At 43.2% G+C, this 13,342-nt stretch overlaps 1 protein-coding gene across 2 annotated transcripts; it reads right to left on the bottom strand.

Annotated features, from left to right (window-relative positions):
* Positions 1–358: 358 nt before the first annotated feature.
* LOC100665293 (HLA class II histocompatibility antigen, DRB1 beta chain-like) lies at positions 359–12,715 on the bottom strand. Of its 2 annotated transcripts, XM_064285177.1 has the most exons (6): positions 12,574–12,708; positions 5,124–5,393; positions 2,292–2,573; positions 1,460–1,570; positions 965–988; positions 359–691 (listed from the first exon to the last, which is right to left on the bottom strand). In XM_064285177.1, exons 1-6 carry the CDS (start codon positions 12,671–12,673, stop codon positions 678–680), a joined length of 801 nt encoding a protein of 266 aa, XP_064141247.1. In that variant the 5' UTR covers positions 12,674–12,708; the 3' UTR covers positions 359–677. The 2 variants fall into 2 exon arrangements, with proteins under 2 accessions (XP_064141247.1, XP_064141252.1); XM_064285182.1 differs by lacking the exons at positions 359–691; positions 965–988; positions 1,460–1,570 and adding an exon at positions 1,577–2,164 and having other exon boundaries at positions 12,574–12,715.
* Between the last annotated feature and the right edge of the window lie 627 nt (positions 12,716–13,342).

The following is a 13,342-nucleotide window of genomic DNA, read 5'->3' on the forward strand; positions in this document are numbered from 1 at the left end:
TTAAAAATACTGGCAACCTAATAGTTCCAGACACCACAGTTTCTCGTGTTTGTTCTCTCCCGTCTGTAGCCCATGGTAGAAAGGGACCTGTGTATTTATCTTTGATGTGGCAAAGGTGAAGGAGACCACCATGATCTGGGTGCATTAAAGGGCCTTCTCCTAGAACAGTGAAATGTTCCTTACAGGACACAGAAAACCCAAGAAAAAGCAGGCAAGGAAAGCTTCCAGATCTACATGTGTCCAAAATTCAAGAATATAAATGAAAGCAATTACTGTATTACAATGCAATCCTCATTTTCTCTCTTATTTCTTCTTCTTTCTCTTGAAGCTACAGGAAAAAGATGATTTTCACTTCATGTTGATTTGAGAAAACTTTTATGAAGCAATGTGAGCAGATGGTGAGTTCAGATACATGGGGAGGAATAAGGATGAAACAAAAGGAAACTGGGAAAAAGGAACACCAGGAAGTCTAAGCAACATTGGGGACCTCCAGGCCAAGGCCAGGGGATGAGGAAACTCATCAAGGTTGACATTTTCTCTAGGGCCGGTGAACCCGGAGTGAGCCAGATCCTGAAGAAGAATTCTCTTTGTGGAAGAATAAGAGTGAATCTCATGTCTTTTCGTGCTGTGAAGAAGCTGGGAGAGAAGGTTCTTCCTTAAGTGTCACCATCCTCACTTCAGCTCAGGAGTCCTGAAGAGGATAGAGAAGAATGCTGTTTCCAAACCTAATTCTATGAACAAATTCTTTCCACCCTCTCTCAGACCCTCAGGTTACAGCAATACAGTCAGAAGAAAAAAAAAAAATGCCTTAAGTCTCCGTGACCCAATGCTGCTCTAGAGCACAGGCTTTTAAACAGAAAGAAGATAAGAAGTCTGAGTTCAGTCTTTCCTGATATTTCTGTGTCTTCTACTGTAATTCTAGGTGAACCAAATCTAATTCCAAAAGATAATTAAAGTGTGTTACCTGTTGGTTGAAGTCCAGAGTGTGCTGGGGAAGAGAGAGGAAGACGTGTGTTTATAAGATAGAGAAGCACTTCTGTCCCCACACACCACATCCTCAGTTCTAGATTTCCCACCTGAGATTTCTCTAACACCACAACCCATGTCGCAGGATGGCAGAGAAGAGAGCAGTCTGAGAGCCTGCAATCTACTAAGCTTTTGCCATACAATGGAGCATAATTTTACTAGTTTCAGTAGTTCCTCTTTCATTTGCCCCACTATCCTGACCCAAGGTCTCCAGGCGTGGTAGCCTTTGTTATCTACCATAGGTTATAAACCCTATGCTTTGACAAAAGAATCATGGGCTCTTTATTTCTGAGCACCCCCAAAATTTGGGATTGACTGGAAAACAAAAGCGTTATACACGGTCACCGCTATACAGAAAACTAACATGACCAAAGCCATATTTCTTTCCTCAGCAGAGTCCACGGGGAACCCCAGCTACCACCAGCTTCCTTACCCTTCTGGTTCCTGAAGTGGATGAACAGCCCCGCCCCAAGGAACACCAGACCCAGAACCAAGCCCCCGATTCCACTCAGCATCTTGCTCTGTGCAGATCCAGATTGTGCCCCTAAGAGAACAAGCCAGCTTTAGTGATTTTTACCCCAAATCCAACTTCTCTAATTGAGATTTTGAGATTCAGAGCTCTGAGAATGGGGGAAGAAGTCTGTTCTGCAAAATAGAATAACTAGTCACTTGAGGACGACAAAGTTTTCACAATCTCACTGAGGAGGTACAAGGTTGAGGCACTGAACTCATTAAATATCACATCCCTGACATGAGGTTTGACCACACAGCTGATGTGTGAGGAGCCTGGGACTCAGTGAGGCTCAGTAGCTTGTCTAGAGTGACAGAGCTAATAAAGGGCAGAGCTGAGATCGCATTCCCCTCAGGTCAGGAAGGGCCCTGCATTGTAGAGGACGCTCCTCTCCTCAGATCACAATGACCATCTACACAACTCAGAGCAACAGCACAGGAAGCAGAAGCCCAGCTGAGGAAGCAGGGGCCTGGTACCCAGGGCCAAGAGGGTGACTGTGTCCTGTGATATCATGAGAAGATCCAAACAGGGACTATTTCATTACTGCCTGCTAGGCATAATTACCTCCTCAGGGGGTACAGGTATTTGTGGAAAGGATCACAGAGCTGCTACCCTCAGTGACCTGTGCTGAAGGAGAGGAGAACATGAAAAAAATGAAAACATGGTCTGGGAAGATGGGAAACCCTACAGTCAAGGATAAGCAAAGCCCCGTTCTTGGTGAGTGAGGAACTAATGAGGTCAGAGAGCTTCTCACTCCATTCCACTGTGACAGGGCTCATCAGGCTTGGGTGCTCCACTTGGCAGGAGTAAACCTCTCCACTCTGAGGAATGGTTTCAAGCATCACCAGGATCTGGAAGGTCCAGTCTCCATTCTGGATCAGGCCTGTGGAGACAACCCCAGCCTCTTCTTCCTGGCCATTCTGGAACCATCTGACTTCAATATGGCCAGGATAGAAACCATTCACAGAGCAGACCAGGAGGTTGTGGTGCTGCAGGGGCTGAGTCTTTGCTGGATACACAGTTACCACAGGCTCAACTAGGAGAGAAAAGCCATAAAGAGTAAGTGAGGAAGTCATAGTAAGTCTTCTTTGCTGTCTTTTAGTCTCTCTTCAAACCTAGTCTGACATATTTAAAAAAAAAAAAAAAAACGCTGTCTAGTGGATTTTGACTCACAGCAACCCTGCAGGGTTTCCCAGGAGCGGCTGGTAGACTCGAACTGTCAATCTTTTGGTTAGCAGCTGAGCTCTTAACCACTATGCCACCAAGGCTCCCAAGTCTTGGCCAGGCCTCCCTCAAGCTGGCCTTGTGGCCATATGAGTCAGTATTTCATGGGTCTTGAATTTAATCTGTTAAATTTGAGAGACATTGGCAACATTGTTGGTTTTTGGATAATTCAAACAGTTATTCACTGTTATATTCTTTGGAAAGCATATAGTGTTTAATGAAAAGCGTGGCTTTAAGGGCCAAGGTGGCTGGGTTCAAATCCAGGCTCTGCCTCTTACTGGATGTTCCTGGGAGGATTTTTTAATTCCTTGGTGCTTCAACTTTCTCACCTGTAGTGAGGAATAATAATATTAACTTATCTCTTAGTGTTATGTGGGAATTGATGCAATTAAAATACACAAAACAGTGACTGGACTAGTATTCAATATATGTTTGTTACTTATTATCCTTGTTTGCTCTGAGAGAAAAGGTGATTCAAAGTAGTGTTGAGAGATTGGGGAACAGCAGTGGGATAGGTGGGGAGATAAGAGCATGAAGTCCTATGTTTACTCTGAGAGAAAAGGTGATTTAAAGTAGTGTGGAGAGATTGGAGAACAGCAGTGTGTTAGGTGGGGAGATAAGAGCATGAAGTCCTAGAATGCTGTCTTGATGCGCTCACACCTTCAGAGCCACAGAAATGGTTCTACTACTGGGAAGCAGGAATAGACAGAGGTGACTCTCTAATTCTGTGAGTTGAGTCCCAAGGAAAGCAGGGGGTCTGGTGGGGTAAAGTCATAAGGGAAGTCATTCGTTCAAAAAAGGTCTAGTATGTACTGTCCTCTGTTCAATGTCTCTCCTTTTTCAAAACAAACATATCTAGTATTGGAATTGTTACCTTTTTACAACTGTCTCTCTTCCCAAACTGACATTTGAGGTCAGGGCAGGGTTTGGGGCTCATTAATATATGTGCTTAAGGCTTTGGACAATCTCGGAGACTAGCAGATCCTCAGTAAATACAATTATTTTTTGAAAAGAAGGAGAAACTTGGGAGGCAACTTTTTCACAATACCACAAAGTGGTAGATTTAAGATTGACAGTAAATCATTACCAACAATTTTGCAAAGCATTTCATTTAATCAAAATGTTTGAATTCCTAACATTGAAAATAACAGAGTCAAAGTATAAACCAGAAAGTGAAGAAAATGCGGAATCAAATAGCAGCAATAGGTTAGTAATCTTACTTCCTAGAGAACCCATTTCTCTGAAAGAAAAGGTAGAACCCTAGAGATAACAGTCAATAAATAATTCTTAGAGTAGTAATTAAAATTGGCCAATAAATATATGAAAAAACATTTAAGAGCCTCAGAAATAAAGAAATAGAAATTAAAAATAAAAAGAGAAAATTTCAAGTGAATATTCAGCAATATTTAAAAAAAAAAAAAAAAAGACCTAAGTAAGGAGACTGGGGTAAATTGTGTTACAACCATACAAAACAATAATATGAAGCTAGTTGAATAATACTATTATAAAAATTGCTACATCAGTATGTTAGTAAAAAATTATACTTCAAAAAAGCTAGTTTTGGAATTATTTCAACCATGTAAAAATACATACATTAAAAAAACAGCAAAAACAGCACGAAAGTTAGGCCTAAAAGAAGCCTCAGAAAGGTCAGAGGTGCCTCAGAATTTCCTTCTCCTCTACCCTCCAAAAGATAAATAAATAAAGTACTCTGGCACTTTTTCTGCAATGAAATAGTTATGCAAACAAACAGCACACACTTTTTATTTCAGGGATTCATGGCTGAGAAGGTCCTGTGTTAAGGACAGCCTGGGAGGAGCCTCACACTACCCCAAATGTTGACTCTCCCATCTCCCCTCCGCCTCAGCTCTCCCTACAGTGGCCCCAGGACAACCTGAGGGACCCCCTCCTGAATCCCGCACCCCACATACCCACACTCTGCCTCCCTCTGGCCCTGACACCACACACACACACAGACTCTCTGCCCCTCACACCCCAGCCTGCACCACACACACACCCCCACACTCTGCCCCTCTCACCCCAGCCTACACCACACACACACCCATACTCTGCCCCTCACACCCCAGCCTACACCACACACACCCCCACACTCTGCCCCTCTCACCCCAGCCTACACCACACACACACACACACTCTGCCCCTCTCACCCCAGCCTGCACCACACACACACCCATACTCTGCCCCTCACACCCCAGCCTACACCACACACACACACAAACACACTCTGTCCCTCACACCCCAACCTGCACCACACACACACACACACACACACACTCTGCCCCTCACACCCCAGCCTACACCACACACACACACACACTCCCCTCCCCCCCCCAGCGCTCACCTCTCCGCTGCACCGTGAAGCTCTTACCAACCCCGTAGTTGTGTCTGCAGTAAGCGTCCGCCTGGCCCCGCCTGTGATCCAGGAGCTCCTTCTGGCCGTTCCAGTACTCAGCACTCCGCCGCCCCAGCTCCGTCACCGCCCTGTACTCCCCCACGTCGCTGTCGAAGCGCGCGTACTCCTCCCGGTTGTAGATGTATCTCAGCAAATACCGCACCCGCTCCGTCCCGTTGGTGAAGTGACACTCGTGGCTAGCCTGCCACAGGAAACGTGCTGTGGGGACAGGAAACATGCGGTCACCGGCGGCCTCTCGGGGAGAAACTGACGGCGAAGCCACCAGTCAGGGGCCCCTGGCGCGAGGTGGCCGCACTAAAGACCCCTGAGGGGCTCCACCCGCAACACCAAGCCACCGGCCTGTGCGGCTTCATCTTTCACCCGCCTGATCCTGACTGAGGCCCCGCAGGGCGGAGGGCGCCCGCCTGGTCCCGGGTCCTGTGATCCTCTCCTGCTTAGACACTGGGCGGGAGACCTCCAGGTCGGAGCCAGATGAGGATTTGCCCCCATCCCTGCCGTCTACGGAAACCCTGGTGGCTAGTGGTTGATAGCTAGGCTACTAACCAGAAGGTCGGCAGTTCAAATCCACCGGGTGCTCCTTGGAAACCCTACCGGGCAATTCTACTCTGTCTTATAGGGTCGCTATGCGTCGGGAACCACTGGACTGCAAAGGGTTTGATTTTTGGTTTCGGGTCTACACCACCCATTCCTGAAGCCTCCCGTCCTCTCACCTCCCACAGTTCTTCACCTGTTTCCCTGAACACTTGCCACCTCCTCCATTCTGTAGACACTTCTGTAGTCCTGACCTGTGCCCCCTGTACTGCCCCCTGGGAATCCAAAGGAGGGAAAATCAGATTTCTCTCCTCCACTCAGGGAGCTGAAATTGTAGTGAAAGTGCCATATAAAACCCAAACACACAAGACATTATACAGGAGTGAGAACTGTCAGAAAAGGAAAAGTGTGGCCTTCTGTACAGAGGATAATGGTGTGATCTAGATTGCCTTAGGGTGCCAGAGAAGGAAAGACACTCTGAAATGTGACATTTAAGACAATGTTAGGGATTCAATTGTGTTCCCCCAAATATGTGTTGTAAATCCTAATGAGTTTTCTTTGTTATGTTAATCACTCAGTATGACTGTAGGGTGTGTCTTAAGTCAATCCCTTTTGACATGTAAAAAGAGCAGATTGAACAACAAGCAGACATGGGGGAAGACAGATGCCAAGCCACATTTAGATCTCCCAGGAAGAGAAATTCAAAGACAGAAGAGCTTCCCTCCAGAGCCAACAGAGAGAGAAACCCTTCCCCAAGAGTCAGTACCCAGATTTCAGATGGCTTGTTTTAGTCCCCTAAATGGAAACTATTTTTTTTTTATAGTGGCACAGTGGTCAAGAGTTATGGCCACCAACCCAAAGGTTGGTAGCTTGAATCCTCCAGGTGCTCCTCGGAAACCCTATGGGGCAGTTCTACTCTGTCCTACAGGGTCGCTATGTCACAATCCACTGGATAGCAACAGGTTTGCTTTTTGGGTAGTCTCCTAAACTGTGAGAAAATAGATTTCTGTTTGTTAAAGCCACCCACTTGTGCTATGTCTGCTATAGCAGCACTAGATAACCAAGACAGATGACATGAAATACTAAGCTGATGTGAGCTAGGGGAAGAGTAGGGCATGTGTGGTGTTTGGGCTAAAAGGGAGGCACATTGCAGGTAAAGGTAATACCATTGTCTAAAACCTCGAAGGAATCAATGAACTTCTTCAAGAAACCAGAAGAAAAGACCTCACTGAAGCACAGAGAGTGAAGGGAAAGGAACAGAAAAGATCCGGTTGGAGAAATCACATGGAGCCAGGTACTTAAAAGCCTTGTAGGTGATGTTAGGATTGTGGATTTATATCGAATGTCATAGGAACTGAGAAACTATCATTTTGAGCAGATTAATACCACGATCTAATACAGGTACCCTATCCCTTATCTACATTTCAAAATCCAAAAATTTCTGAAAACATAAAGAAAAAAACATTTTTAACTTTGGTGCCAAAACTCATTTGGCAAATCTGACCTGATGAGACAAGGGGTGAGATGTGTGTCAGAGCTCTCTCTGATGTACCATACATGCTTCTGTGCATTCTTCTAGGTTTTGTTTTTAAGTTTAATTGACTATGAACTGTGAAACTGTCAAAAAAAAAAAAAAAGAGGTTAAAGAATAACCTCGCACCTTAAAATTATAAAAATAAAAGGACATGTCAGACGTCAAAGTATAGAATACAGAATCACTGCAGGCCTTTGAGGCATTATAGTTAAAAATACTTGTGCCAGTCACCCCCATGTATGACTTAACAACATAAAGGCAAGTTGTTGAAAGTTAGCAGAGATGATGATGACCAAGAACTCATGAAATATTGAAAACCATTGCATAAGGCAGAAAAAAAGTTAAAACCTTGAACTTGCTTTGATTAAATAAATGCAACTACAAAGTGGTAAATTTTCTAATGTTTTGGCAGGGAAACAAAATAAACCATGAAAAAGTGAGTTGGGAGGTGTGTGTATGTCTAACCTATGAGCCTAGAACTTTCAGAAGCAGCACAGTGTAAGCCAGTGTGTGTAACTCTGTTGACATTTTGGACTGAATAATTCCTCGTTGTGGAGGGCTCTCCTATGCATTGTGGATGTTCAGCAGCATCCCTGGTCTCACCCACTAGATACCAATAGCATCTTCAGTTGTGACAAAGAAAATTCCTCCAGACATTGCCAAGTGCCTCCTGAGGGACAAATTGTCCCTGGGTGAGACTCACTGGTGAAAACCATCTGAAAAGTCTGTGGTGAAGAAGTCCATGATCATTATGAAGTAGATGAAAATTACATGGAAAATTGTGCCAAATTATATCTGATGGAAACCTTAGTGGAGAACAAATTTATTTTGCTGGAAAAAAAATTTATTTTACTGGGACTGGATTCTTAAAGAAACAGAAAATTCATGATTTTTTTAAGGAGAGAGTAGAAAAAGCTCCGATGGATTCTCACAGCAGGTGTGCTAACGCTCAGGTTCTCCCCAAACACAGTGAGCAGAGCTCAGTGTCACTGAATTGTCCACGCAGAGACTGTGAGATGGGTGCATGTTTTGTGGTGCATATTTTCACCACAATGAAAACAAAAGAGCGGGACATGAATGGAAAAAGCAGAAATCTGGGATGTCTGAAAGGAGTAAGTATTATACTTGTGCTTTAATTTTCAAAAAGAAAAACATGGAGAACCAGAGACCTGATTTCTGTCTCGTTTATTAACTGCTCTCTATCAGTGGCTTAAGTTTAGTATACCAAAAAAAAAAAAAAAACCCAAACTCGCTGCCATCGAGTCGATTGAAATGGGAGAAAAGTATAAAATTTTATTGTCTTTGTACAACTGCTCCACACACACTCCTTCCTGAACTTTGTGTGAAAAGTAAACTTTATGGCTTTTAATTTCTCCCACTGACACATCTGTATTGAAGCCTGTGTCTGAGGACTCTTGTCCCACGAAGAAAGCTGGTGCCGTTGAGTCAATTACAACTTACAGCGACTCTATAGAACTGCCCCATAGGGTTTCCAAGGCTGTAATCTTTATGGAAGGGGCCCTGGTTGCACAATGGTTAAACGATAAGCTGCTAATTGAAAGGCTGGCAGTTCAAACCCTCTAGCCTCCACAGGAGAAAATACCTGGTGATCTTTTCCCGTAAAGATTTCAGCCTAGGAAACCCTTTGGGGCAGTTCTATAGTGTCATATAGGGTCGCTTTATGAATCTGAATTGACTCCGTGGCACACAACAACAACAATTATGGAAGTAGATTGCCACATCCATCTCCTGCAGGGCAGTTGGTGGGTTTGAACCGCCAACCTTTAGGCTAGTAGCCCAGGGCTATAAACAGTTTTTAAACTCTGTATTGGCGCAGTTTACAGATGTCAAGGAATCCAAAACTTTCTGGAAAAAGTCAATTGCTGGTGCTTCTTAAGATGCTAAAATTAAGAAATCAACCTTTACAAATGTTTGGCACAGACTGTGAGCTGTCCTGACTTTGCAAATGACCTAGCAGATGAAAGTTAGAAAAACTGTCACGTCACTAAGGAGAAGAAACTGATATCAAACTTCAATATATGATGGAAGTTCATCAGGGAAAAGTTGCAATAAGTCAGAGGACGCTGACATCAAAATTACTGAGCACTGACAATGTGGCCCCTGCTGGGCATTCCTGGGGTGACAGGAGCATGGCAGTGGTGACATGGAGAGCTCAGGTGGAAAGGTCCCCAAAGGTGACATGGTGAGAACAGGGGATCAGTTCATTAACAGCCTTGAACAGGTGCATTCACTACAGAGCCTGAGAGTGTGGCAGCTTCCTCAGTGAGGGAGACACTGCTGACACAGAGCTGCAATGGTGCTGCGAGGAGCTTTAAGATGACAGTCTAGTGAGCGCTGCTTCATCCTTTGTGAATTTCATTCCTGGAAAGAATGAATTGTCCAACCCAACTTGATGATGAAGAGAATAATGACCTGGATTTACCTACCTCGCTGACATCCTCAAGGAACAGGATCTAATAAGTATGGATAGATATTATCTTAATATTTAGCTTAATGCAAGTCATATGTAAGTTGGAAGCATTACTAAATATTTTCTCTAAGACAAACATATTGGAATGTTCTATATTTACCTATTTCATTTGCTTTTTCTTATTATGAAGATCGTCTCCAATACTACATAGTGCTATTCTTCCATAAGCCTGAGTATTCAGAGGTTTGGGTGTAGAAATATTGATGTGTTTGGTTATAGGTTACTTCTCTTTATTCCAGTGAAGATGTTTGTAATTAATTGGGAAAGTTAATTTTTAAAATCCAAAATTCTAATTTCCACAGGACATCTGGCTCCAAGAACTTCAGAAATGAAATTCTAGATCTGTATATATTTTCAGACATCACTGACAACACAGTAAAAAGTGAAGTGGATATGGACAAAGGCAAGAGTAGAAGAAAAGAGACGAGTTTGGGGGCTTCTAGAATAATCCAGGCACAAGATGACAGTGGCCTGAACAATGGCAGTAGACGGGTACCTAGAGGTGGTGGGCAGACTTGAGAGTTATTTTGGATGTAACATTCATGGATATGTGCATGGAGAGAAAAATCATAGCCTGCACTAAATTAAGAGTACAGTGTATCAGGAAATATTTCCAATGCTTTACATACATCGCTTCTATAAATCCTCAGAACAACTCCATGAAGGAGATAGTATTTTCCTCATTTTACAATTGAAGCAACAAAACCCCTGAGGGGCTAAATGACTTGCTCATAGTCAAATATTTCATGGCAAGTGAAGCAAGGATTAGAACTCCGGAAATCTGGCTCTGGCGTCCTAGCACTTCACCAGGACATGATTCTAACTTCCTGAAAGTCATCATTTACATGTTCTGTGCCTTTTGCCACAGCTTCTGTGCCAGTGTCCTTCTTAGTAAAGATTGACAGTGACCTCATTATTCCAAATTCAATAGATGGTTCTCAGTCATCATTTCAATTTCTCAGCAGCTTTCAACACTGGCCACCACATCTTCTAAACTTACCAAACTGTTCAAATACTTAGACTTTTTCACTTCCCCTTTTTCATCCCAGGTCCTCATAACCATAATGTAGTCGGTACATAGGCATCACAAAGGAACTCTGCTAATTTCACTCTACACACCCATATGTGAATTTTCAACCCTTCCATTTATATATCTTGTACTCAGTAACTGTAAAATGTTACTATGCTTTATCCTGACAGAGACCAGATTTGTTTTGCTCATCACCCTGTCCTCTTCACCTAGGGGCAATGATTTGTGCATTTTCGGTCACTAATAATAATCGTTTCTTGTGAGAATTACTGATTTTGTGCCTAAATAGTCAACACTGAATAATAAGACACTCTAGTGCTTCCTTGCTATTGTCCGAATATCTCAGTTCCTCCCAGCTTTTCTTCAGTCCCTTTTATTCTTATATTTTAAGTCCAGCTGACTCTCTGATCCCAGAGCACAGTCCTTTCTTGAGGCCACCTGCTGAAATGATTCATCTTTAATCCTGAGTTCACTTCTTAACTCCCACTCTCTCTTCAAACAGTTCAGTCTCCAGCCTAAATATACCACTGAATCTGCCAATGTCAAGTCCACCAAACCCAGTGCTCACATCTCTGTCATGTTCTCACCTCAGCCACTTCTTAGTGGTATCCACCAGAGCTGGCCACTCCCCGCTTCTTGTAACCAATTTCCTTTCCTTGGCATCATCACATTCTCTTAGTTTTCCTCCAACAAACATCACTGGTACTTCTTTTCAGTGTCCCTGGCTGACTCATTCTTCTTAGGTCAACATTTAATGCGAAGATGCCTCTGTGTTTGGCCTTTGGCCCTATTCTTATTTTCTCTCCATGTTGTCTCTCCCTATGTGACCTCCTCCACCTTCCTGCATTTAATAGAATGCGTGTATTGATGACACCAACTTGTATATCTCCAGCCCTCGACTCTCCTTAAGTTCAAGTCTCTTATATTTAATATACCTCTTGATAATTTCTCATGAATGTCAAAATGACATATCCAACCTCACTTAAACAAAATTTTTATTTATAGCCTCCCACTTCAAATCATTTCCTCCCTCAGTGTTTCCTGGCTCAATAAAGAGCACCAACATCCACCTAGTTATCCAAGACTAAGTCATCCCAAATATATCCTAAAATTGTCCACTTTTCTGTCTTTATCACTAGAGCACTAAATGAAGTCACAAGCATGACTTCCCTATAGAATTCTACAATCTTCCTTAACTGTTTACTTGCCTCCATTTGTGTACCCTACAATCCATTCTACAAATAGAATATATATATATATATATATATATATATATATATATATATTACCTCTTCATATAACCCTCCAGTGGCTTCACCAATCTATTTATAAATAAAAATGAAATTTGTTACCATGGCTGTCAGGGCCTTAAATGATTTGGCTCCTGACTTCTTCTCCAACCTCATCTTATGCCACACTCCCCCTTGCTCACTATGCTCCAGTCACTCTAGACTGCTTTCTGACATTTAAACACAGCAAACATCCTACCTCATTTAGACCTTTCTCCTGTAGTCCCCTCTCCCTGGAGCACTTGTCCCTTAGATCTTCACACGGCTGGCTTCTTCTCAGCATTCATGTCTTAGCCTAAGGTGACTTTCTTGGGGAGAATTCCCTATTCATTGATTGCAGAAAGATTTTGGGATCCATACAATAGAGATAGATAATCACTAAAGAAAATCTCACAATATTTTTTAAAGAACTTGACTTCACATAGCCTGGACAGAGTGACAAAGTTAACTCTTTCCCTACTCCTCTCACCCCATAACAGCTACCAGCCAACGTCAGCACTTACGTCGGGTGTCCCTGGACAAAGCCAGAGAAAGACTCAGCAACATCAATATCAGAGTCAGAGCTGCCATCCAGGTGCCCCGGGGGAACCACAAGCACACCATGCTGGAGAACAGGAGAGCACAGGGTAACAAAAGAACAGGGAAGTCCCCTCAAAGAGGCCTGTGACCCTCCTCCACTCACATCCCAAAGAACTCATTGTATTGCCTCTGGATTGGGTAGCCTCGGCAATGATAACCAATCAGGATTCGAGAAGAGCAGCATCATCAGTTGCTGGTCAGCTACTTAGTATGAAGATCCTCTTCTGAAGCTTGGATTTTCCTTCATTCTGAGGATTTTTTCAAGTTAGTACTTTAAAGATTTGATCCTACTACATCTAAAGCCTTTAAGTTGACCCCTGTTGTGAGGCAGCCTGTGCTAGACAGTGATGTGTACACACAAGTTTAAGCCCTTTAGAAGCATTCATCTCTCCTATGATTGGAGAAGGAGCTCTTTGGACAAGGGTATTTGTGTGTATTTAGGAGGAGAGGAGGTGGAGGAAAGATGACTGCAAGTTAGGAGACCTTTAATCTTTAATCTTGATCAACATAACTTCATGCTGTAGATTTGGGAAAATTAACTTTTCACAGGACAAATAAAGACATGGTGATTTTTCTTCAGGAATCTCAATACTAGAAAATGCTCTGGTTCTTTGAGCCCTTAGGAGCCCCCTCAAGAAGCAGCATTCCCTGGTAACTGAGGAGCTGACACAATTATAGTTTTTGATTGGAGAG

This window comes from Loxodonta africana, chromosome 1 (assembly GCF_030014295.1).
Source record: "Loxodonta africana isolate mLoxAfr1 chromosome 1, mLoxAfr1.hap2, whole genome shotgun sequence".
Lineage (NCBI taxonomy): Eukaryota > Metazoa > Chordata > Mammalia > Proboscidea > Elephantidae > Loxodonta > Loxodonta africana.